The 23637-nt window shown below is 55.3% G+C and overlaps 1 protein-coding gene across 6 annotated transcripts in view; it reads right to left on the reverse strand.

Annotated features, from left to right (window-relative positions):
* Positions 1 to 23637, reverse strand: part of LOC122381729 (kidney mitochondrial carrier protein 1-like) — a 61401-nt gene that overhangs the window by 26313 nt on the left and 11451 nt on the right. For 2 of the 6 annotated variants that reach the window (XR_006256577.1, XM_043366266.1), the window contains exons 1-4: positions 15106 to 15194; positions 10572 to 10679; positions 3187 to 3331; positions 1597 to 1733 (exon numbers count right to left, since the gene is read on the reverse strand). Coding sequence is in view for 5 of the 6 variants with exons in the window: in XM_043366266.1 (XP_043222201.1) it covers positions 1597 to 1733; positions 3187 to 3331; positions 10572 to 10679; positions 15106 to 15160 (445 nt within the window). In the remaining variant the exon portion in view is untranslated. Of the gene's footprint in view, positions 1 to 1596; positions 1734 to 3186; positions 3332 to 10571; positions 10680 to 11731; positions 11781 to 14202; positions 14621 to 15105; positions 15195 to 23637 lie in introns of those variants that run through there. The other 4 variants (XM_043366269.1, XM_043366271.1, XM_043366268.1 and 1 more) reach the window with 3 other exon arrangements.

The following is a 23637-nucleotide window of genomic DNA, read 5'->3' on the forward strand; positions in this document are numbered from 1 at the left end:
GTACCGCGCAAAGTGACGGTGGATCCATCAAGCCTGAACGATGAAGGACTGCCAAATTTGAGTCACCGAAACAATGGACATCCTCGTCCATTCCCCAGCTCCATTGGTTCGGTGACTTTCAAATTATAGCAGGCCCTTCCTCGGTCAGGCTTGATGGATCCACCGTCACTTTGCGCGGTACTTTTAAGACAGACTGTACAGTGGCAACTGCGGGTCCCCGTACCAGCGCGGTACCCCTCCCACTGCAGCTCTGGCGACCTTCTGCCCGGAGGCAGACGGGCCCACAAGGCCGCCCTATCGACCCAACACCGGAGGACGCGACACTCGACCTTATTCCGTGACATTGCGTCTAAAGGGTTACTCCCCTACCCTCCCTACCACCGCAGGAAGTCATTACCGACGCACGAGCCACACTACTGTGGTAGCACGCGACGGGTCGACCGGTAACGGGCCTGCCGACACAAACAACCAACGGTCGCGCCATGTAATCACGCGAGTGCGTCCGGCGACCAAGGGAAAGGTCATAGTAAAATTGCAGAAAGTGGGCTATCACCCGACCACTTCAATGCATTCAAATGCCCACTGAGTGGCCACTAGTCCATTGAGTAGCGCCGTAGGTAGGGCAACTTAAACCAAACAGCACACACCAGAGTATGCGCAGTGCGCACCGCCCAGACCGTATTACGGCCCGTTGCCTAGAATGATAGAGCAACACACAGTGACCTGGGGGTAGTGAGGACTCAGTGGGATTAAAAGATATGTCGACAACCCCACATTAATGGTAACTGCTCACAGTGTTCAGTGTGGAGTTAGAAACGAGCTCGCTCCAGTACACAATCCTAAAACATTTCCCGGTTGATAATTTCTCTAAGTGCAGCTAAAACCATCGTCGGTACATTAAATGACTCCATGAGGACCCGGTGACTCGTGGGGCTCATGGTACAAAATCAGTGATATGATCGCTGGACCCAACGGTCATATGTAATGGGGTCACCGGCGACTTACTGTGACGGTAAGGCGACTGCCAGGTCGGTGATACACGACCGAGCACCAAGCGGACTGCAGCCCCAACAGTCAGGTATGGCTCAAACTTCAGAGCGAGTCAGCGTAAACCGTGCTACAGCGTGACATGCGAATACAGTATGTGGTCACTCTTTTTTACCCAGAGCGAGCCAGTGCAGTGTCTGGTAATACGGGAGATGGACAAGCCCGCGCCGCCCAAACGATCCGACGGAACGGTTATGTGACCCAGTATGACCTAATGCGAGCCTCGCCCCACTAATTTACCAAATGCACCACGGAATCTTTGCGTCCACACTCCACATGTGACCTCTTCATAGTATCATGTGGCGTTGCATGTTTCTCTTTAATGTTCCTGTGAGTGTCACGTAATCCCAATGACACCAAATGTGTCTAAAAAAGCATGTGGTGGCCCCGTGCGTCCCGTATTACTCTTGTAGCCCCTATGACATCGTGTGATCCCTTTTTTAACCCACGTGACCCCAAACGACCCCGTATGACCCCCCTGATCCATTTGACCGAACTTCCCGACCCATTTGACCTTATGCAACCCGCCCAGCCCGCGCGTGTTCTCACCAGCGACGATGGCACAGCAGACGTTGGAGAGTAGCGTCTCGTCGGCAGGGTTTGGACATATGACGCCCTTCATGGTGTAGTAGACACCGAACTTGATTGTACCGTAGGTGGACTGACGCAGTACCGCTGGAGAGATCCTGAGAAGAGGTCATCATCGGGTCAGACAGGGGCGAACGTCCGGTCAGAGGGGGTAAAAAACGGGTCAGGGGGAACGCGGGATCAGACAGAGGAAAGCGCACAACGCAGAATAGACAAGTTATGTGTGACTGTTGGGTAGCAAGGGAATGACAATGTTTAGGTCCCCGAGTCTCTCTATTATTCCGAGTAGTGACCAGCAAGACTGTTCCGATTGGGTGGTCTGTACTGTAAGCGATGCGACTGAATGACTGGGCCGTGGTTTGTTTATCAGACGTGACGGCTGGCTGGAGTCGACCGACCATCACTGGACCCGTCGCCTTCAGTTGGAACTTCAGCCCCCAGTCTCAACCACAAATCGGTCTGAGCAACGAGGCGCATGGACGGTCCTGCCATAGGAACCAGCTACACACTGCAGTCGTCAGTGGACTGTAGTAGATTGTTCGCTTGGACACAATGATAACACAGCCATCTCCAGGGAGACGGCCGGGTCAGTTCCCTGCAGCGGAAGGTCGCCGCCCCGACCCGACCCGGGCTGGGCTGGGCTGGGCCGCTCGATCGTTACAGCCCCGGCGGCCGGGACGGGACGGGAGGGGCAGCCGCACCCAGTGACTCGAGGAGGGCGACTGCAGCAGCGCCGGGCGAACGGCGGGTCCGGGACGGACGAACCATGCCGCATTGCGCCGGGACAATGATCCACGAGCAGGTCGATGAAAGCAAAAGGCTGGGCAAAGACTAAGACGACAATATAAAAGACTAAAGTAACACATATTTACCATGTAGAGCAATCATTGATGAAAAGTGCAGCCACATGGCGGTCAATCGCGAGTGCTGTATTTATTTTTAATGTAGAGAAGGATCTACAGAAAGATCCTCTGCCATGTTCATTGTTCATCGATTCTGGCTCCACATAAAAACACACCCCAGTCTCCAGAGTCCGACCATGGAAACAGCGCCTGGACACAATTTGTGCCAAGGAACTAATAGAGCGGCTAACGCAAATCAATTGGGCAGCAAATCGAATAACGCGCTCCGGAAACAAGGACCTAACGTTTTTTGTTATTCAGGGGCGCCACTGCATCAGAATAGCTAACAAACACCAAACGGCCGCGGAATAACAAAGAGGCCACCAAAGCGACGTACGGTTAGTTTCTAGGGGAATCACCACACATAACATGGTGAATGTCTGAAGCTAAATGAGCATAGTTTCTGACAATAGATTGGTTGGGTGACCCTAAGATCTGCAGGCCGCTCTTTACCAGTATCAGTAGTTTGCAAGTTAGTCTAGAGTCGAAATATAAGTTTTCCCTTCATATGATACCTATCAGCAGCAAGCCTGGCACACGATAAACCCGACTTTATGTATTTATGACAGGTCCCACCCGGCGCGGACCAGCCAGCACTCGGACAGTGGTGTCTGTCTGTGGACACACTCAGTGGACACTCGGCACTCACCCTCGGTAGAGTGCCCGCAGTCCCTCCTCCTGGCTAATACGGACGAGCGCGTGGCTCATGCCGCGGTAGCGCAGCTCGCGCAGACCGGCCACTCGCTGGCCCTGCACCTGTAACCGGATCTTTGTAGTGTCGATCGGGAAGGTGCCTGAAACAGACGATAAGGTGCCGTCAGAGAATAGTAGTAGACAGACAGGGATACCAGACAATATACAGAACACAAAAAAACAGTCAACAACAGGTCGCAATAACACACAGGGGACAGAAAATAGCATATAGGAAACCAGACAGCAGACAGGATATAACAGACAGTTGATGCAAGACACATACAATAAACAGACAACAGACGGCAGAGGACATCAGGCATTTGAGACACAGCAGACAGGAGGCACAATGCGTCCCCGACGGCAGTCAGTAGCCGCAGTCGGCGTAGTCAGCACAATCTAGTCTCGGTCAGCACTCAGCTTATCAGCAGCGCTCAGCACTCGGCATTGATCGGGCGCGGTCACTCCGGCGGTAGCGGATAGATAGTAGGTCAGCTGTTGGATACGTGAGATCGGTGATAGGAGTTGTGGCGCGGCGCGTATTATTTAGCTGCGGCGTGTCCGTCCAGCACGGCCGCCCTTTGCGCCGCCAATCGCCGCCTCGCGCAGTGTTTATGTTATTTCTCATGAACGTTTGTTTTCCTGCTTTATATTATTGTAAATTCGTTATTATCGTCACTTCTGTCTTATAGTTTTCAACCGTATTTAATATCTGTCCTTGCTTTAATTTGTTGTAATTTCTAGATTGACTTTTCGCCGTTTCTATATACTCGAATCGTTTTTGATTATGTAAAAAAGTGTTTTAATTTTTGGCTGTGTAGTTACGCCCCCGTTGAGTTCCTGTTCGTTTTGATCTCTATGGTTTTTGGCACGTGCTCTCAGTTAAAATATAAGTTTAGTGTCCGTACGCAGAGTGTCAGAGAGGCTGAGTATTTCGACGAGTTCCTAGTTTTATTTCTCACGTTTTTCTCCCAGTTAAACCCATATCTAACCATCGTTTCACTGTTTATTTCGTTCTTTCATTGTGGGTAATTTCCTCTCCTCCGAACACGCACCTATTTACCCTGAGACCCACATTCTGGTGACCCCGACGTGATTGAAGTGATGAGTTTAACCTGTTGATATATCCTGTGCTTTTGTTGTCATTTTTGTGCATTTTGTTGTTGACCTTGACCTTGCCTGCCCACTCTGACTCGTCATGCCTGACTCTGATACTGACGATGCCGCACGCGCGGTACAGCCAGCCCCTGCCCACCATGTGTCGATCAAGGCACCTGCCTTCATGGAGGGTGCCGTCCAGGGCTGGTTCGCGATCATGGAGGCCCAGTTCCATATCGCTCGCATCACCAATGATACGACCAAGTTTTATCATGTGTTGGCCTCCCTGCCTCCCATGACCGTGTCTAAGCTGGATGGGACAGTCCTCGTCTCCCACAGCTACCAGGCCCTCCAGCAGGCGGTCACAGAGCTCTATGAAAGGAGCAAGCCGGAGCTGTTCGACCAGCTCATCTCCAAGGTCCAGCTGACTGGTCGACCCTCCCTCTACGTGCGGGAGCTGCAGGAGCTGGCTGGCAAGGTGGGAGTCGGGGAGGAGCTGGTGCGCCACAAGCTTCTGCAGTCCCTGCCTCCTGCCGTCGGTGCTGTCCTCGCTGCCCAGCGTGACCTGAGCCTGCAGCAGCTGGGTAAGCTGGCAGACGAGCTGATGCCTCTGCTCCAGACCAGCTGTCTGGCAGCCCCGCAGGCTCAGCTGAGCAGCCACCAGCGCGACCAGCATCGACCACCGCACAGGAGAGGGGAGCAGCAGCAGCACCAGACTGACTACTCGGCGCTGCCGACAGGTCTGCGGCCGTTCCATCCGGACCAGCGCCAGCAGGTCTGCAGGGCCCACCTCTACTTTGGAGCCGAGGCCCGCACCTGCAAGCCCTGGTGCCGGTGGCCCAAGAAGACAACGAACCTGCAGTTGGAGCCATCGTCCCGGCGTGCCTCTCCCGAGCGCCCGGGAAACTAGAGGGGCAGGTCCTCGCCACTGCGACGCGCGGCCTGCCACTCATCCGAGTCGCAGCCCAAGCTGGTTCCAGATCTCTGCAGCTGGTGATCGACACTGGTGCTGGGGTCTCCCTGCTTCCGAAGGAGCTGTTGTTGTTGTTGTTGTTTTTTCCCCACGCAGCAATCGCTACGTAGCCTCTCGGCTCTGGAGGTACCTGGCGGCGGCCCCCAGGGCCGCCACCACGCCGCTGCCTCGGACCTCCTCCTCGCTCGGGTGTATGTTGCCTAGATGTCGTAGGCGTAGTCGCATCAGTGCCGGGCAGCGTAGCAGGATGTGTGCCGGCGTGTCTGCCTCCTCTTCGCCACAGCAGCGGCAGCCGGCCGCCCGGCACGTCAGCGAGTTGCACTGCGCGCAGTCCCGGCCGGGGTTCCTGCCGATCCGATGCAGGTACTGCGCAGATCCCGACCAGTGACCAGCGCGCAGTTGGTGCACATCAACCGCCACCTCTCGTGGAGTAGTGCTGGGCAGCGGTGCGGGTAGGTGGCCGTCCATCAGCCGCCTATACCAGCCGTCCGGCCAGTTGCTGATCGCCTCCTTTCTGGCCATCCGGGACGCCGCACGGTACACTGTGCGGACGTCAACCGGGACTCCCTGCTGTGGGAGGGCGGCGGCTTCCTTGGCGATAGCGTCCACCCGCTCATTTCCCTCCAGCTCACAGTGGGACGGCACCCATTGGAGGTGGACCCTACGGTCCCCGCCAGCCACCAGTGCCGCCATGTGCTCCCAGATGGCGGCACCTAGAGGGGACGTCTGGGCCGCTGGTCCTCCTCTCAGCGTCGCAAGTGACGCCTGTGAGTCGGAGCATATGATGATATCCTGTTCGAGGGGTGGGTGCTCCAGGAGATGTCGCACTGCCGTCTTCAGCGCCACCATCTCAGCCCGGTAGCTAGAGCATATTTTTCCCGCCGCCTCTCGCAGAGCTTCCGTCGTTCCGTCTGGGTGTTCGATCAGGACCCCGGCACCGCCATTCGTCACTCCGCCGGTCGCCGACCCGTCGGTCCAGGCCCACGTCGCACACTGGGGGAGCGCTCCCAGGCACGTCTCCGCAGCGCTTCGCCTCATCGACGCGGTCGCTCCGATCGGGAGCGGGCCGATGTCCAGGCGGATCGTCACGTTTTCCGTCGCTGTCCACGGGGGCGGCCTCGTGGCTAGGCGAGCCTCGACGGGTAGCTCCACGCCGGCGCGGTCCCACACCGCTCTCCCTCGGTCTCTCCATCCGGTCACGGACTTGAGGCGCGGCACGAAGGCGGCCTCCGCCACGGCGTGCAGCGGGTCCTCCGGCGGGAGAGAGTGCGCTTTCGCCAGCATGTTCCGAAGGAGCCGAAGGAGCTCGTCCAGGGAGCCGTCTTACAGCCCACTGCAGTCGTCATCACCACTGCCAGTGGAGCACCCCTGCACACCTACGGTGAAGTTCTCCTTTCTTTTTCCATCCCAGCCCTCCGACGATCTTTCCAGTGGACGTTTGTCGTTGCTGATGTTACTGTGCCCCTCCTGGGTCATGATTTCCTTTCCCATCATGAACTGGTTGTTGACTGTGCTTCCCAGACCCTCCTTGACAGTTTGACTTCCCTTCGTTCCCCAGCTGTCCCCACTGACCGTCCAGCTCCAGGTGCCTTCCTGATCAACCAGAGCCCCGATCAGCCGCCCACAGTCCAGGCTCTCCTGCGCCAGTACCCCTCCCTCCTGGAGCCGTTCCAGCCGGGAGAAACCTCGGACGCCAGCCCGATTCCGGCCAGTCATCACATTGACACGGGCAGCTCACCTCCGACGTTCGCCAGCCCGAGACGACTGCCGCCGGACAAGCTGGAGGCTGCCAAGGCCACCTTCAATGCTCTGCTGGAGGCTGGTGTGGTCCGTCCGTCTACCTCTCCATGGTGCTCGCCGCTGCACATGGTTCCCAAGAGGACGCCGGGTGAGTGGCGGGCCACCGGCGACTACCGTGCGCTGAACGCTCAGACGAAGCCGGACCGCTACCCTCTTCCACACCTGCACAGCCTGAGCACGCGTCTGCATGGGATGACTGTGTTCTCCAAAGTCGACCTCCTCCGGGCCTATCACCAGATCCCGATGGCTCGTGAGGACATCGAGAAGACGGCTGTCACCACTCCTTTCGGCGCCTTCGAGTACCTGTATATCCCTCTGGGATTGCGGAACAGTGGCGCCACGTTCCAGCGGGTGATGGATCAGCTGTTTCGCCAGGTCCGCTGTGTCTTCATCTACCTGGACGACATACTGATCTTCTCCCCTGACAGAGACCAGCACGGCCGGGACCTGGATACAGTGTTCAACATTCTCCACCAGCACCGCCTGCGGATCTCACTGGAGAAGTGCAGCTTCTTCCAGGAACAGCTGACGTTCCTGGGTCACACCGTGTCCGCTGGAGGACTCCGGCCTCCAGACGCCAAGATCAAGGAGATCTCCGAGCTGCCGCCTCCCCAGGACACTGCCGGGCTCCGGCGCTTCCTCGGGATGGTCGGTTTCTACCGCCGGATGATGCCCCACTACGCAGAGACCGTCTACCCTCTGACGGAGCTCGTCAGGCTCCACCCGAAGAACCGGCACCTGCCGTGGTCGGAGCCGGAGCTCGCCGCCTTCGCAGCCGTCAAGGCCGCTCTGCAGGACGCCTGCACCATCCGCCACCACCTGCCTGCCTGTGACGAGTACCACCTGGTAACAGACTGTTCACAGGTGGCTGCCGGCGCCGCACTACACCAGATGGTGGAGGGCGAGCCAGTTCCGGTCGGCTTCTTCTCAAAGAAGTTGAGCGAGCAGCAGCGGCGCTACTCGACCTACGACCGGGAGCTGCTGGCGGCCTACCTGGCGGTGCTCCACTTTCGGCACCTGCTGGAGGGACGCCAGGTGACCCTGTTCACCGACCACCGCCCGCTCACCACCGCCTTCCTCAGCCCACACACGGCCAAGTCGGATCGGCAGCAGCGACATTGGAGCGTCATCACCGAGTACGTCTCCGCTGTCCAGTACGTGCGCGGTGCCGACAATGTCGTCGCCGACTGTCTGAGTCGCCCAGACTCCACCGAGGAGCCGCCGGTAGCCGCCGCGCTGCCTGCGCGGACCCCGACGCCCGAGCTGCTGGTCGCTGCGCCGCCGTCTGACGCCGAGCCGCTCACCACCGAGCCGCTCGCCGCCGCGCCGCGCCCGGCCGCCGGGTCGCTGGCAGCCACCGCGCTGTCCGCACCGCCTCCGATCACCGAGCTACTGGTCAGCGTGCCTCCATCGGACGCCGGGTCGCTCGCCACCGAGCCGCCTGCCGCCGTACCGCACCCAGACGCCGGGCCGTCCGCCGCCGCGCCGTGCCCGGCCGCCGCGCCGCGCCCGGCCGCCGCGCCGCGCCCGGCCGCCGCGCCGTGCCCGGCCGCTGCGCGGACCGCAGCCGCCCCACCCGGGGCCGCCGGCGAGCCGCACCGGACCGGCGCTCTGCCGGCCAACACTCAGTCGACTAGTTCAACTGCTGAGACGCCTGTGAACGCCGTCACCGTGGACGCCGCCGATCTACACGCCATCGCCGAGGCCCAGACGAACGACCCGGAGACCGCCTCCTTCCTGGAGCGCCTTGAAACGTTTCCTCTGTCTCCTGGCCTTTCGGTTCTCTGTGATGTTGATCTGACCAACCCCAGACCGTTTGTCCCCGCCTCCCTCCGTTTCCAGGTTTTCCAACGCATCCACGGTCTGGCCCATCCTGGTGTGAAATCATCCGTCCAGCTCATCAAGTCCCGCTACTTCTGGCCCGGAATGGACCGCTGCATCCGCCAGTGGGTTCGTGAGTGTGAGCCCTGCCAATCGTCCAAAGTCCACCGTCACACCAATCGATGTCGTCGATGACAGCGCACATTCCTGGCATCAGGGCCAGTCAATGACAGCACGCCTTTACGTAATTATTTATCTATCGAAAAGCTCATCATTGCGCCGAGAAAACGCCTATGTCGCTCTGTAAGGAGCTGCATCAGAGCCCCGCCCAGCGCAACAGCCTAGCCTGGTGAGGTGTTCATATCACCGACATATCAGCCAGACACTTCCATCATAAATAATTCCCTGGACACCGGCCGGCCAGGGTCACTTCACAATGATCATGTCCCATGAGCGTGTCTTGCACCGACCGGGACTCGGTCCATTTTGAATAAAGCAGCGTCATGAGTCGGGGTATAATACCGTCAACCCCAGAGGTCATGTTACAAGGACGGGAAAGTACCGCTAAAGGGCACCTGACATGTATGCGCTCCCCTAAGACACAGCATCAATAGCACTATAGAGTTTAGTGGTCAATGGTGATCGGCAGACACATCGACGACGCACTGCCAATGATTAGCACTAAGGTATCCCCCGATGGTGCAGCGCTAATGCTGGGCGGTCAGCCCTCGCCCCTGTGACGCAGGCACCGACAGACGCGACTGAAGGCGGATAACACACATATTGGCTGAGCTCGATACGCACTGGAAGGCGGCAAAACACGGGCCCAGAAAAGGTCACACGATCAATACAGGACCAGGAATTGCGTTTATTCTCGTCGGACTTGTGCACAGAGCGTATGATTGGCGTGGTGGTAATGCCCCTTACGAAGTGGATTGGCTTAGCGTCTTCCAATGCAATCATGATTCGTTCGAGTTGAAATGCCGCAACTAGGGACAATGTGGGCAATCATTACGAATTCATTCTTATCAACATCAATATTTGAGACGGACCAAGTAGTCTGAAACAGACAAGTTGATGGGGCAAACTTTGCAGACAATGAGCCTGCCATCTGCATGCAAACTAAATAGACAGCTTCAGCCACAGATTCAGCCTTTGAATTTGATCGGCTACCATCGACATATCTGTCTCAACGTGTGTCAAAGCTCAATGATGTATTAGCGAATTTTTCCGGCTTCTGTTCGCCGTCTGCAAAAATATCTTTCAGCGCACTGCACAGACGCTCGTCCAGTCATGTTGCGGCTTGCGCAAAGGACAGGCCTGGGCCCGTTCGGTCGATATTCAGAAGTTCAGCGTGCGCGGCGTGCCTTCGAAGTTGGCTCTCCGCGAGCTAAGTGGATGTCATTGTGGAGAACAATGTCAAGAACCTTCTGGACTGGAATATTGTATAACAGTGGTTGGTATAATTGGTTGGAGGAATGTCAGGTCTCGGAAGCACGGTTCAACCTTAAGTTGTTGACTAATGCGCTGAGCGAAGCAAACTAGCGTCTCGGTCATATCGGAACAGTTACATACACATGTGATCAAAGGCATTGCGTGATGCACTGATGACTCTGTAAACGCTCCACGTCACGCGGTGTGGGGATACTCACAGAACTCTGCGAAACAGGACGACATGCCACCGTAGAGAAAGGGCCGCCAGTCGCGCCGGGTCGACTGGGGTCCCATCCTAGTTGCCGGCCGCTCCGGCGCGCGCCGCTCTGAAACGCAAAGGCCACACGAGGTCAATGAGGGTCATACTGGCCACACAAGGTGCCATAGAGCCATTTGGGGTTATATGGGTTGATGCGGTCACACATTCGGTCATATAAGGCCCAATGATATTATAACAGGTCACATTGGGTCACATTAGTTTTCCTGCCCAATAGAAATCCAACAAATTATCAGGCAGTCTGAAACATGCTCCAACTGTGTCAAACTGTGTCTTAGGAGTGATGGGGCATAAATCAGAGCACCACCACCCCAGGGCTGCTCCTAGGTCATGATCTGGGCTTACCGAGCACCCCGCAACATAATCACACTGCGCTACTCGAGTTCGATGGGGCGGGTCACAGCCCAAATGTTACGGATTTCTGCACTGATTCGCAAACACAGCCCGCATCCCACAGACAACATATTTCCACGCTGGCTCACGGCCCACTATCAGTCCAGCTCCAGACACAGACACAAGCAATGGCCAGAGGTCAGCGTAGTTCCCTCTCAGTGCCAGCCGCCGGTCAGCCCCGCACCTCGGCAGTAAACACAAACAGTCTCAGGATTGCGGTCACCTCGCTGGTCAGCCGCCAATGATAGCGGAACGGCTATCGGCGCAGCGTAAAACCCACCTCCGGGCCTCTGGGAGCCCCGACCTGCGCCGCTGGCTGCCCACGGTGTGGTCACGAGCTGCACTACGAGTCAGCGAGTCACGAGCTAGCGAGAGACGCAGGGAATGACGAGAGGATACGAGACAGGGTGGCGCTGCCAAAGGAATCTACGAAGCTGTCGGTATGGCACAATCTCATTGATGCGGCGCTATTTCGGTGGTGAGCATCGACATTTGAGAGACCAGCCGAGTGCTGTTTAGGGAAAGCAGAAAGGAGAAACGCCTCACCTGACCAGAAATTAAAATCACTCACGAAATTAATATAACGGCAGTTGGTAATCACTGGTCAGCAGATAGAACAGCTGACTGTTTAACTGACAAAGCAGACACACCCAGATGACATAATCTCAGATCCTATCATACCCAGACCGCCTAGACTGGCTTACATACCGACTTTCTGCCGTCCGCCCAGCCCGCCTACCATCAACACAAACACAGCCTGACCGACCACAGGCCTGCCAGAGCCTCTCGCCGCTCACCGCTCCACGGCGCCGGCGCACGCACTGCTCACCGGGCTGGCTGGCCGAGCGGTTAGAAAACGCCGGGTAATGACTGCTATTATCTTCGTCCTTCGGACGGCAACTAGCTGGACGTAGGTCATTGACACCGCATCGCGCAAAAAGGAATAAGTAAGAACAGAGAGTTCGTTGGGCAGCACAGAGATATCCAAGTCAACGGGGAGACTGGTAGGCAGTCCTTTGGACAGGAACGAGACTCTGCGAAAAAAATCTCAACTGAAACAAGGAAGAAAGAAAGAAGACAGAAGGAACGGAAACTGACCGCTGGATGGCGTAAAAACGGTGAGACAGACCACCAAGCACACAGCCAGTCACACGGACAGATAGGACGGCAGGGGTAAGGTCAGGAGAGGCAGTCGTGCAGCGATGGGCTTCCCCAGCCGTTCAACTCTGTCGGTCGATCGGACCCACACGCCGATCGTTGTATCAGCTGATTGGTTTGGTCCGGTCGGCAGTCCCAAATCGAACAGCTGCTCACAGACTGGTGGTGTGTGGGTTGACTCGACAGTCCACAGGCTGGAGCGCGGGGTGTGTGGGCTGCTCACAGCTGTTCACAGACGTGGGTGGATGGCTCACAGCTGGATAGAGACTGAGGAGTGGGTGGAAATCCCACAGATGTTCAATACTGCTGACCTCAAGGCCGTGTCACTTAGCTGATACTACAACACCGGATTTTTGTTAGTAGAAACAGCTGTCAAGACGGCGTTCCACACGCAGAATACCGACTGCTAGTGAACACTCGTTCAGATCACACCTGAACTGCTCCGAACAGCTGTCCGCCGCACTGAGCACGGGATGACAGCCACTGTTCGGTGATTACACCACTCAAACCCGTCAGCTCTACCCTGAGCGAACAGCTGTCCGTCGCCACGAACACGGACGACGGACCACATTAGAGTGGAAAGCAGCTGTCTGAGGCGGCGAACCGCGTGAAACACGCGAAAACGAGGCTAGTCGAGCCGCGACGAAGAGGCGGAACGATGTCGGGCGAAACGGGCAGAGGCATACCGAGGTGGAGAGAGGCAAGGCAGAACGGTCTCTAACGGCGGGTGAGGACAGCCTCTACGGCGCCGGTGTCGACGTGTGATAGGTACTCAGTAGCTGTCCACATTGTCTGGCCAGACGCCACGAGCGCCGGTGAGCCCATTGACATTTACAGGCGGCGTTAGGCCATGAAGTGTGAAACACACCGCCTTCGAGTGCCAGGCACCGCCACTGTCCGCTCACGACCGTAGACCGAACATGCCCAGAGCAGAGATTCGGCTGGTACGGCGATACGGACAACCGGCCGCAAACATGCACAGAAATATACTCATGAACAAATAATGGGAGCAAAAAGACTGCTGATCAGACTTCCGTGACGGACCGACACGCAACCAACAGAACGGTCGCGGTATGGCCCCGAGCACGCACGCAGAGTCATGACGTTACGCAACGCCAAGGAGAGCACAGGTATTCCTGGCAGGCCTCTCAGCGGTCCGCCTGAGGGGACCGGACCGGGCACTTAAACGCAGTTCACACATGACCGTCAGTCTGTCGGTGTCGGGCCCGTCACCGTCGACCTGACGGCCTGCAGCCCGTCAAACGAAAGTTGAGATTTGGTAGCTCCCATTGGCTGCCATACGTTGTGACAGAAATGGCGCACCATTTTCGAGATGGACGCAGATGGGGGAAGGGGATGGGGGAGGATAGAGGCCGAGAAGTTAAAAATATTCTTTGAATGACAGAAATAAAATACCACACTTTTACATTTTTATGTCAAATAATGCTGCAATTTTATTTTAATGAAAGACACATCGGTTCGCTGACTTAAATCAGGGAGCGAATCTCAAGATATCGTGCCGTAATAAACACTTGCATCTCAACAAATGGATAGAAAATGATATAAATTATCTTAAAAATGCATTTAAGCTTCATGCTGCATGATAACGTTCCTTTTCCTCTTCCTCCAACACGCAGACATTCAAACCGACGGGCCCGTCACCGTCAAAAGTTGAACATTGCTGAACTTTCCAAAGCGACGGCCGTCAGGTCCGGCGCCGGCGCAGTCAGCTGTTGCCGGCCGTCAAACGCTGCCGGTTCACACATGCCCGTCGACCTGACGGCCGTCGCCCCGTCGGTTTCGGCCGTTTTGACGGTGTCGGGCCCGTCACCGGCAGACCTTACGGGCAAGTGTGAACTGCGTTTTACTGACAAGGTCAGCGGGCGCCCCAGCTAACGGAGCTGCTCAGAGCTGTAATGAGGTAGCGGGTTCAAGGACGGGGTGTGGGGTATGTCAGGGCGACGGCGAAACTCATACACCTTCCACAGGGATAAAGGAGTATCGATAACAGATTTACTTACTCATAGGGTTAGCGACAATGCCAGCTGAATGTGTTCAATCGTCCGGTCCCGTTTCCCGTGTTTCCACCTTTGCACAACCTTCACCGTCCTCGGCAAGTGAAGCGTTCTGAATCACGCGCAAAGAAAGATACGCTTTTAACTTCAATCTACTTGGCACTTTCACTGCACTTGTGTCCACGACGAGAACGATATAAATGCCGCTTAAACGCCGGCACTTGGGATCCGACCGTGACCGCGGCAGTTGACAAACTGACAACAGAGCTGCCTCTCGTTCACGGCCGGCTGGCCGGCGAGCCGAGCACGGGGCCGTCCCGCCCCCGTGCCGGCCCGTCACGTGCTCGTACGATCACGTGACCGGTGACGGTGCCAGCCTCCACGCGGCGGCTGCGTGCCTGGCCGGCGCGGCTGCCAGTGGGGTTTCCTGCAGCCGGTGACTGAGCCCGTTCCTGGGATAGTCTGGGATATAGCGGAAGGAGTGGCCAGAGAGGAACTGACCGCCCAAGATAGCCTCTCGAGTTCTGCCGGTGTTTATGGCCGAGGACGGGTGCACTTTCTAGACAATAAAAACATTCCGAACCCCTTCGGCAGACAGTCCCTGACAGCTTACAGCCGGGATCGAATGCGTGAGGTACTGGCGAGGCCGGGGCGGATATAAGGAAACCGTAATAAACAGAGGGGAGAAGCCCCATTGTCCTACACTCCCTGTCCCAGGTCAACAGCGTCCGACAATGCGGCGGCATCTATCCCGCCCGCCTTCTGCGGTATTTAAGACTCCTCTCAGATATCCATAAACGAAAACAGACGTAAACGCATGCTTGTCTCCTGCTACACATGATCTCTACCGACCTCATCTCAGTCTCTGAGACGGGCATCTCATTGCCGCACCGCTTTGAACTCACGTGCCTTTGGCTGAGCCACCATCCACAGGTGCAGTGAACACGTTGAGACACCCACCCATTCGTCCGGACGTCCGCACACCACTAGATGGTGCATATGCGTAAGCTGACGTCAGCCGGCCTTGTGCGTGAGCCCCGCCTCCAGACGGGCCCGTCTGCTCGCGAGTTCTCCCGAAAAGATAAACAGACAGGGTGCAGTGACCAGAGGCATAACGAAGCGATCTAAATCGGTGACCGAGCTGGGTGAAAAAAAGTTGTCTGACGTAGGCAGTGGACGGATGGGCGGCAATGCGTCTCGTCATAATTCACTGCTTCCCAGATGAATTAAAAGCGGGATCTCTTAGATGTATAGAAGCACTAAAATTGTTTAGATTTTTAATTCTGCTACTATTCACACCATTTGTCATCGCTTCCGTGCGTTCGTCAGTTGGTCAGCGGTCAGTACCTACATAGGCGTCGCCAGACATTTCCGGTTGGGGGGGCAAAATCAAGTTTTGTGTTAAATCTTGCCTTCCCCAGCCGTTACTCACTCGTTTTACATATCATTCGACGCGCAATGGTGCGAGGAATCCGATGGTGACAAAGTTTTTATTCTAGCTATAGCATGAATTTTTTTTACAAAAAAAAAAAAATCAAAATTTTGAAATTTCTGGACATAAATGACCGTTAGAATTACAGTGGCTGCGATTGCCGACGCACTGCAGAGGGCCCCAGGGCATATTTTAACATACTGACTGCGTCCCATTTTGGGACGCAGCCCCCTGCCTTTGGGACGTAGCCCTCGCGAAATTTGGACCACTGCGTCCCACACTGAAATGCTACGGTTTCAGCCGAAAAGTGCGAGCAAAAATAAGTAACATGTCTCGGTCTTTTACTGTGTAAAAGATGTTGGCTTTCCGATTGCTTTGTGCCCTGATTTACTATGTACCTAAGCACATACATGCCCTCTCCAGTCCTTGTGCCCTGCCCTACCCTTGGTCATACACCTTATTATGTTCTTCCCTACTATACCTACCCCTAGGATATGTGCCCTGCCCAGTGCCCTGTCCTTAGGTCTTGTACCTTGCCCTGCCCTTTCTTCAGGCCCTGTGCCCTGCTCTGCATTCAGGCCCTGTGCCCCGCTCTGCCCTGCCCTCAAACATGATACTTTACATATTCTGCCTGGAAATTTGATGCGCTGCCTTCCCGTCTTTTGGCCCCGTGCCCTACCCTACCCTAGTTTGGGACCCATGCCCTTCTCTGCCCTCAAGCCTTGTGACACGTCCTGCCATCAGACCCCGTGCCGCTGCCTTGTCTTCAGGTACTGTGCTCTGCCCTGCCATCAGGCCTTGTGCCTTCCCATGTCCTCATGCCCCGGCCCCGCGCCCATCCTCGAGCCTAATGCCTTTCCCTGCCTCAGGCCCTGTCCTGTCATGTTCTGCTTCCAGGCCTCATGTGCATTGCCCTGCCCTTAGACCCTGTGCCCTATTCTGCCATTAAGCCTTATGCGTTGTATCGCCCTCAGGCCCGTGCCCTGCCTCGCCCTAAGTTGCTGTGCTCTGCCCTGTCGTCAGGCCTTGTGCCGTCCCATGCCATCAGACCCTGTGTCCTACTCTGCCCTCAAGCCCTGTATTCTGCATTGCCCTAAGGTCTCGTGTCCCATGCCCGCTCTCAGGCGCTGTGCCCTGCCCTGTCATCAGGCCCTGTGGTGTCTCCCGCCCTCAGGTCCCGTGACCCGTGCCGTTTCCCGTCCTCATGCCCCGTGCCCTTACCTGTCCTCAGAACCCGTGCTTTGTTCTGCCTTCATGCCCTGAGCGGCTGAGCCTTGCCCTGCCCTCAGGCCCCATACCCTGGCCCTGTTTCACCGGTGATAGCAGCACGCTGCTATTACACGTGTCAAATTGGGTTTCCATGGAGACATCAACAGGCCCATTGCTCAAACACTACCACAAGTATGACGTCAGCTCGCGGAATTTGATAGCAGCGTCCGTGAAACACCCCCCACGTCTTGTCATACCTTCGGGGCCCGAAGGTATGACAAGACGTGGGCGGTGTTTCGGGCCTTGTGCCATACCTGTGTCTTATGTCTTGCTCTTCCTTTAGGTACTATTTCTTGCCCTGCTCTAAGATCCTGCGTGTTGCCCTGCCATCAGGTGTGTTGATCATCAGGTGTTCTAAGGCCCTGTGTCTTGCACTTCTCTCCGGCCTTGTGTAATGATAGCCTCAGACCCGCGCCTTGCCTTGCCCTCGGACCCTGCATCCTACCCAGCCCTCAAGTATCCGTCTTATCTTAGCTTCATGGCCTGTGCCCGCCCTGTCCTTAGGGCTCAGACTCTGTGTCCTGCCCTTCCCTAAAGTCCTGTTTAGAGATGTCAAGTTGGAGCCCGGAGGACCGGAGCCTGGCCCAAAATCCGGCCCTACAGGGCTTTTGCATGCACAGTGGATTGTATGAGTGTTTTGAGGTACCTCATCGAAACGCATCGACTGATATGCGACATGATCTATCTTGGTCACGAAATGACCTTAATGTGAGGTCAAGTTCTGACCTTGACATTTCGAGGTAAAAATGAGAGAAGAACGATCGTGCAAACGAAAATTTTCTACCTTTTTTTAGTTCAAAAGCTTTTCATGAAACCTATATTGACAAAAATTGTAATTTTACCCGTTTTTGGCTATGGAGCCTTAACCGTTGATCTGAACTCAATTCTGACGAAATATTGACGAAAGAGCTGTTCAAGATATATCGATTGCTTTTCTCCTATCGATTGCGCCCTCCTAGCTATCATAGTTTTTGAGATACCGGCACGTTTTCCGAAAAAAATATCGCATCATTGCGAAGTTTGACATTTGATGGCATACGGTCAGATCAGGGCCGTCATGGCCGTCTGGCCATAGGAGGATATAGAGGGGGCCACGGGGCCATGCTCCCCCCCCCCCCCAAAGCGCCCGGAAATGGCACAAAATCGACACATTTCTGGGCACAATAATTAAACAAAGGAACTTCCATTGGGAAAAGTTTGGGTTATATTACATGATAGGCAGTAAGGAAGCGAAATCCGAAGCATCCAAAGCATCCGTTCATCCAAAGCATTAATCTATGATGGATTTGTTATGTAGCTTTAAAATCCGATGATTTCTTGTCACAACTTAGGTGGGTACTGTTTGACCTTACGTCATCTAATTATTTCAAACACTTAACACATAGTATCTTCAATGCAAATTGGCAATGTTTCACACGTCAACCTCTATTTTGAATCGATTGATAAGGGTGAAAAACGCATGAAGAGACGTTTGTATCACATTTTAATCATGTGCATATTCATTTTTATTCTCTAAACATAGGTACAATTTGGTGCGTCAAGGGAGGTCAAACACGCCCAACGCCGTTCAGGAAAACGAGTGACTAACAACAATGTAAATGTCATTAAATCGCCGGTTCACCCTTTGAATGCGGATGAAGAACGCACTACGACTGGGCGAATTTCGAGACTGGCCAAAAGCAATCACAGCCCGCTCCCAATATCCCGCTTGCAGTGCCCCTCCAACAGCACAGTACACAATGTATCTGTACATTATCTCACTTGCATTATATACTATTTCGCTTGCAATGTGCCCTTTCCGATCAAAGCGTGTGCCCTATGCCACCTTTGGGACGCAGTGAAAAATCCTTAAAATATGCCCTGGAGGGCCCCTGTGGTCCCCTGGCCCCTGCGCAGACTCTCGTCGCTCATGATCATTACCCAGAAAAGGGTGAAAAACGCTCCATTTGAATCGGATCACCTCGCTAAAACCTCCATTCATGCATCCATGCCGAGGTTTTACGTGAAATGCATAGGACTTATCCCAGTCGCCGATTGTAGCTAAGAACTGGGCATTCGGGCGGCGGAGACTGAGAGTGAATGTCGGAAGTGTGAATCGGAAGTACATCATTCATCCTTGCTGCAGTGAAAAGAAGTGTTTTGTTCACTCGAGTGTGAACAAGAAGTTTCTGGTTTTTCGAGTGAAGGGAAGCGCTGCAAACGCGACCAAAAATATTTAACGGAACCAAAAGTTACGCACGGCATAGCGGCAAGGGATTCCTTAGAGATAGGCTTGCGACTTCCAGGCCATTGCAGGCCACTCAGGGTCAGTGTGGACTCTCAGAAGCCTGCTTAGGATCCCGGAGATCGGCGTGGGTCACCCCAAATATTTACGTGTATATGGTGCTTTAGGGCTTTCCGAGCCTAAGGTGGGCCCGGAAAGCCCTTTAGGGCACACGAGCTTTCAGAAGCCAGTGTGGGCGGCGGGCGCTAAGAGACTTGGCCCAGGGTGAGCCTGGAGCCCTCGAATAACAGTGTGAACCGTCTGGGTCTGTGTCGAATCCCTAAGGACCCTACGTAGGTAGGGACATAAGAAACATGTGTTGCGGCCCTCAAAGGGACACGTGAGTTGTGACCCCTCAGATGCCGGGTTGGGGTTAGTAAAGTCTGCCGCCTCAAAAGTTCGGCTGAACTATCAGAGGCCAGTTGAGGTTTTCAGAAATTTTCGAAGGCATCCTCAAAGATTCGTGTGGCCCTTCAGAGGTCTACGTATGTATAAGGTCCTCAAAGATCCCTGTAATGGGTCCTCAGAGAACGTGGACACCAGTGGGACTCTCAGAGGCCTGTTTGGGCCCTCCGAAAGCTTCTTAGAGCTCAGTGGAACTCCTTAGGAGCCTGTGTGAAAAGCAAGCTCATGAGCCCTGCGGGCCGCGGCACTTGAACGGTACTTGTGCCTGTCGCAGACATTTGACGAGAGTTGAGAAAGATCCCGAAGATTTCGTGTCACGCTTTGAACGAAAAATACAGGGTGCGGAAAAAGTTCTGTCATATCTCCGCATGTCCACAAACAAATGCAACCTGAGCAGCTATATCTAATAAAACCACCAAACACTGGTTTGCCACATCTTACCACATGCTTTCACTCCCCCCTCACTCAATATAACCCCCCTCAGCGGTGATGACCTTCTCCACACAGGGGTTAAAAGACTGGCATGTCTTGAAGATGTAGGCAGGGTCCATCGCCTCCCACGTCTTCACGATGTGCGCCTCGAGAGCCTCCACATTAGGATGGGACACTCCCTGGACCTCCTCCTGCAATACGCTCCAGATGCCGTAGTCGAGGGAGTTCAGGTCGGGTGACTGAGGAGGCCACATCTCCCTGCGCCAGAAATGGGCCTCCCCGAGCTCTTCCGTCAACTTCTGCTGGGTGGAACTTGCAGTGTGCGCGGGCGCTCCGTCCTGCTGGAGCACAAAATTGCCGAGTGGGTAGGTCTTCAGGATCCATGGGATGACGTCATTGTTCAGCAGACGTTCGTACACCACCCTCTTCACCTTCTCATTGGCATCAATGAAGAGCATCGGGCACTTCTTGCCGTCCGAACCCACCACGCCGAGCACCATCACCTTGTGTGGATGTTTATTCACCGGATTGAATCGAACCATCGGATCGACAGTCTCCCCCTTGGTCTCCCCTGCTCGTGTTTTGGCTTTAATGCGCATGACTGTTCGCCAGGTGACTCCACATTTTGCCGTAACCTGCTTATCGGTCATGCCCGATTTGGCCGCCGCGCGCAGGCACCCAGCGACGAGGCGTCGTTTAGCCTGCCTTTTCATGACTGACCGTGAATGGCTGGTAGTTTCTGCCCTCCGGCCAGGTGGCTAGGTCACCCAAGGTCACGCCTGCGGCTATTCGCTGCCCAGAACTCAACTGCAGCGCTCGTAGGCGAGATTAGCATGCATATGACAGAACTTTTTCCGCACCCTGTATGTGTCAGCACTCCAAAACTTATGAAAATCAGCTACAAAATGTAATAAAGAACCAACTAGGAACATGGAATGAATCATAGCATTGACATTTCTTAGTCTGGAGTCTGAGTCTTGAAGATTTTGGCGACTGCGACTCTGACTTTGGTTTGAACTGCACGCTCCAACAGAGTCTGACCTCACGGGCATTCTTAGAAAGGTACCTCCATTTTTTCCCCGACTCCAAAATCTCATCGGATCTGTATCGATCTCAGGGGGTGCCCCGTCCGAGGTTGGGGGGGGGGGCAAGCTGCCCCGCTTGCCCCCCCGTGGCGACGCTAATGGGTCAGTATCCGTGAAACTGTCTCCTACCGGACACGGGCACAGTGACCGGTCAGTGCCCTGGGTCACACCCCCGTTCAATGACCGGTCAGCAAACCATTTGACACACCCCACACCATTGACAGACGCGGTGCGGGGACAGCGCCCGTCTGTGCCCTCGACGGTATGGGGGCAGCGGCGGGCGCCAAGGTCAGGGCGGCACCCCCGCCCCAGTCCGTCCGCGCCTGTGTGTGAGTGCGCGCCGTCTCCGGGCAGGGTCGAGCTGATGGCTCCACGCCAGACCCTCGAGCAGTCGGAGTCGGAGGCTTCTAAAACGGCCAGTCGGCACGCCACCGACGCCACGCACCGGCACGAAAATGGCCCGCGCGGCAAGGCAAGGCGCGACTGGGAAACAGAACGGGAAAGAGAGACACGGCACACGGCGTGATCGAGCCGTGGACTGCACGACATCCCCGCGTAATACTGCAGAACAGCTCTCCATTTCAGGCACCACCGGCAAAACCAAACGACTGGATGTCAGTTAGATAATATAAAATAGAAACTAAGACAAAACAGGCGCATTAAGGGCTCATATGGAGGGCGCCTACTTGTGCTCGGCAACACCCGTTACCATAACGTTCGGCCATGACAGGACAGACATAAATATATGACAGGGTGAGAGATCAGCTAATTCAGCGATGGAGAGATAGTTGCCTGAGATCGGTCACTTTTCAGCGCTGCCAACAATTTGATAGCTTGAAGCACAGCTCCGACAGATACAACCGTAGAATATCGCATTACGTCTTACCAGGACCAGACGCCAAGATTGCTGATCGGGCATTACACGCATCAATAAGGGCAGACCAAGCGGAAACCATCTTTTCCTCGTTAATTCCAGCTGAGAGCTTCCGCTACTCACGAGGCATTAGAAACTTGTGCGACGCCACAAGCCGATGAGTGGATCGGACTACAGCGGACGAAAGCACCAAAGCGGAAGAAAACACCAGCGGGCGATGACGCTGGGACGGACAGGTATCAGGACTCAGGATCGATCGATCCGATACTTATCGAGAGGTGCGCTGGATTAAATGTCCTGCATTTATCCCATATTAGAGACTGATAAACCTGGGTCAAACCTGCGTGTGTCAATGTAAGTACCGTTTGTGCAGTACCGCAGAATTAAGAGCATTATGAACCACCCAAACAAAAGAAAAAAGAAAAAAAAGCAACGCCAGACCTTCGCTCATCGGAACTACCTCATCTGTTGACTTTTTGCTGGAGATGTTGATGGTCCTCTGTGGCAGCGAATGTTGATGGTCCGCTGTGCTGATGGTTTCCGTCGCTGTTGATGGTTCAGATGCTGCCGTTTTTATGTCCCTCCGCCACTCTTGTGGCTCCCCTACAGTTGTTGATGCTCCCGTGCCGCCACTGCTTATGATCATCATGACAACGATGCCATTCATCCAGTCGAAGAAGAGAACAATCGCAGTTCTCGTCAGGTCTCGACTTTCTGGGACCCGAGGGATACCCATGGGCCACGGCACACAGCGATATCAGTGAATAAGTTAGATCGAGGCGTCGAACGTAACTCCCATCGCCCTAGATATCGACATCCATGGCCTCTCCAAGGTTCGAGGAAGCGGCGCCGCCCTGCCGACCGGGCGGCAGCAGCTGTATTGATCTCAGAGGATAGAGTTAGAGAGTGAAGAGCGGTGGGGGCGGGTCACCAACCGAGTTCGCTCACCCTCTCAGAACTTCATTGATCTGAAGGTGGCAGGCGGCCGCTCTTACTCGGAGGATACCAATGAGCTCTCCTACGCAGATTGCCTGGACATAAGCGAGTGCAACAATTTCATCTGTTCTGTTCTGTTCAGCACAACTCAGACTATCAGTCCAAAACCCCAGTCCACGGCTCCAGCACCCGTAATGCCGTCCACGGCTACAAGCTGACACGCCCATTGCCGATGCTAGTCCACATCGCTGCACGAGGGGTAACGGGTGACGGCGACCGACCCAGCCCACTGCCCAGTTGCGACCTCCATCGATCGACAAGGCCGTCCGACATCAATGCCGGCGCGCTTATGTGTCCGGACACTGAGTCATAGAGCCGTGACAATCACTAATGCAGCGCTGATGCCCGTGTCGATATTGGTAGTGTGACGTCAGAGCAGCGTGCTGATCTGAACACAGCGATTAATTGGACGATCGGCGGGGGTTACGTAACAAGTGGGAGGGTGTGGAGGGTGTTAAGTTTGCATAATGAATTAATATTTTTCATGTAACTTTAAAGTGTATCTTAATTTGCTTTTGGTTTGTAACTTGTGTTAACGGCTGGGCCCCGGTTATCGCTCCTGCGCGCCGCCCGGCCGCCGCGGCGGGCCGCCGCATTGCGGTACAGCCTAACTTGTCAGGGCGCCGCCGATTGCCGCGGCCCTGCGTGTGCTGATTGGTCGGCGGCTGACCACGTGTGGTGAGGC

Source organism: Amphibalanus amphitrite, unplaced genomic scaffold (assembly GCF_019059575.1).
Source record: "Amphibalanus amphitrite isolate SeventyFive unplaced genomic scaffold, NRLGWU_Aamphi_draft 000126F_arrow, whole genome shotgun sequence".
Classification (NCBI taxonomy): domain Eukaryota; kingdom Metazoa; phylum Arthropoda; class Thecostraca; order Balanomorpha; family Balanidae; genus Amphibalanus; species Amphibalanus amphitrite.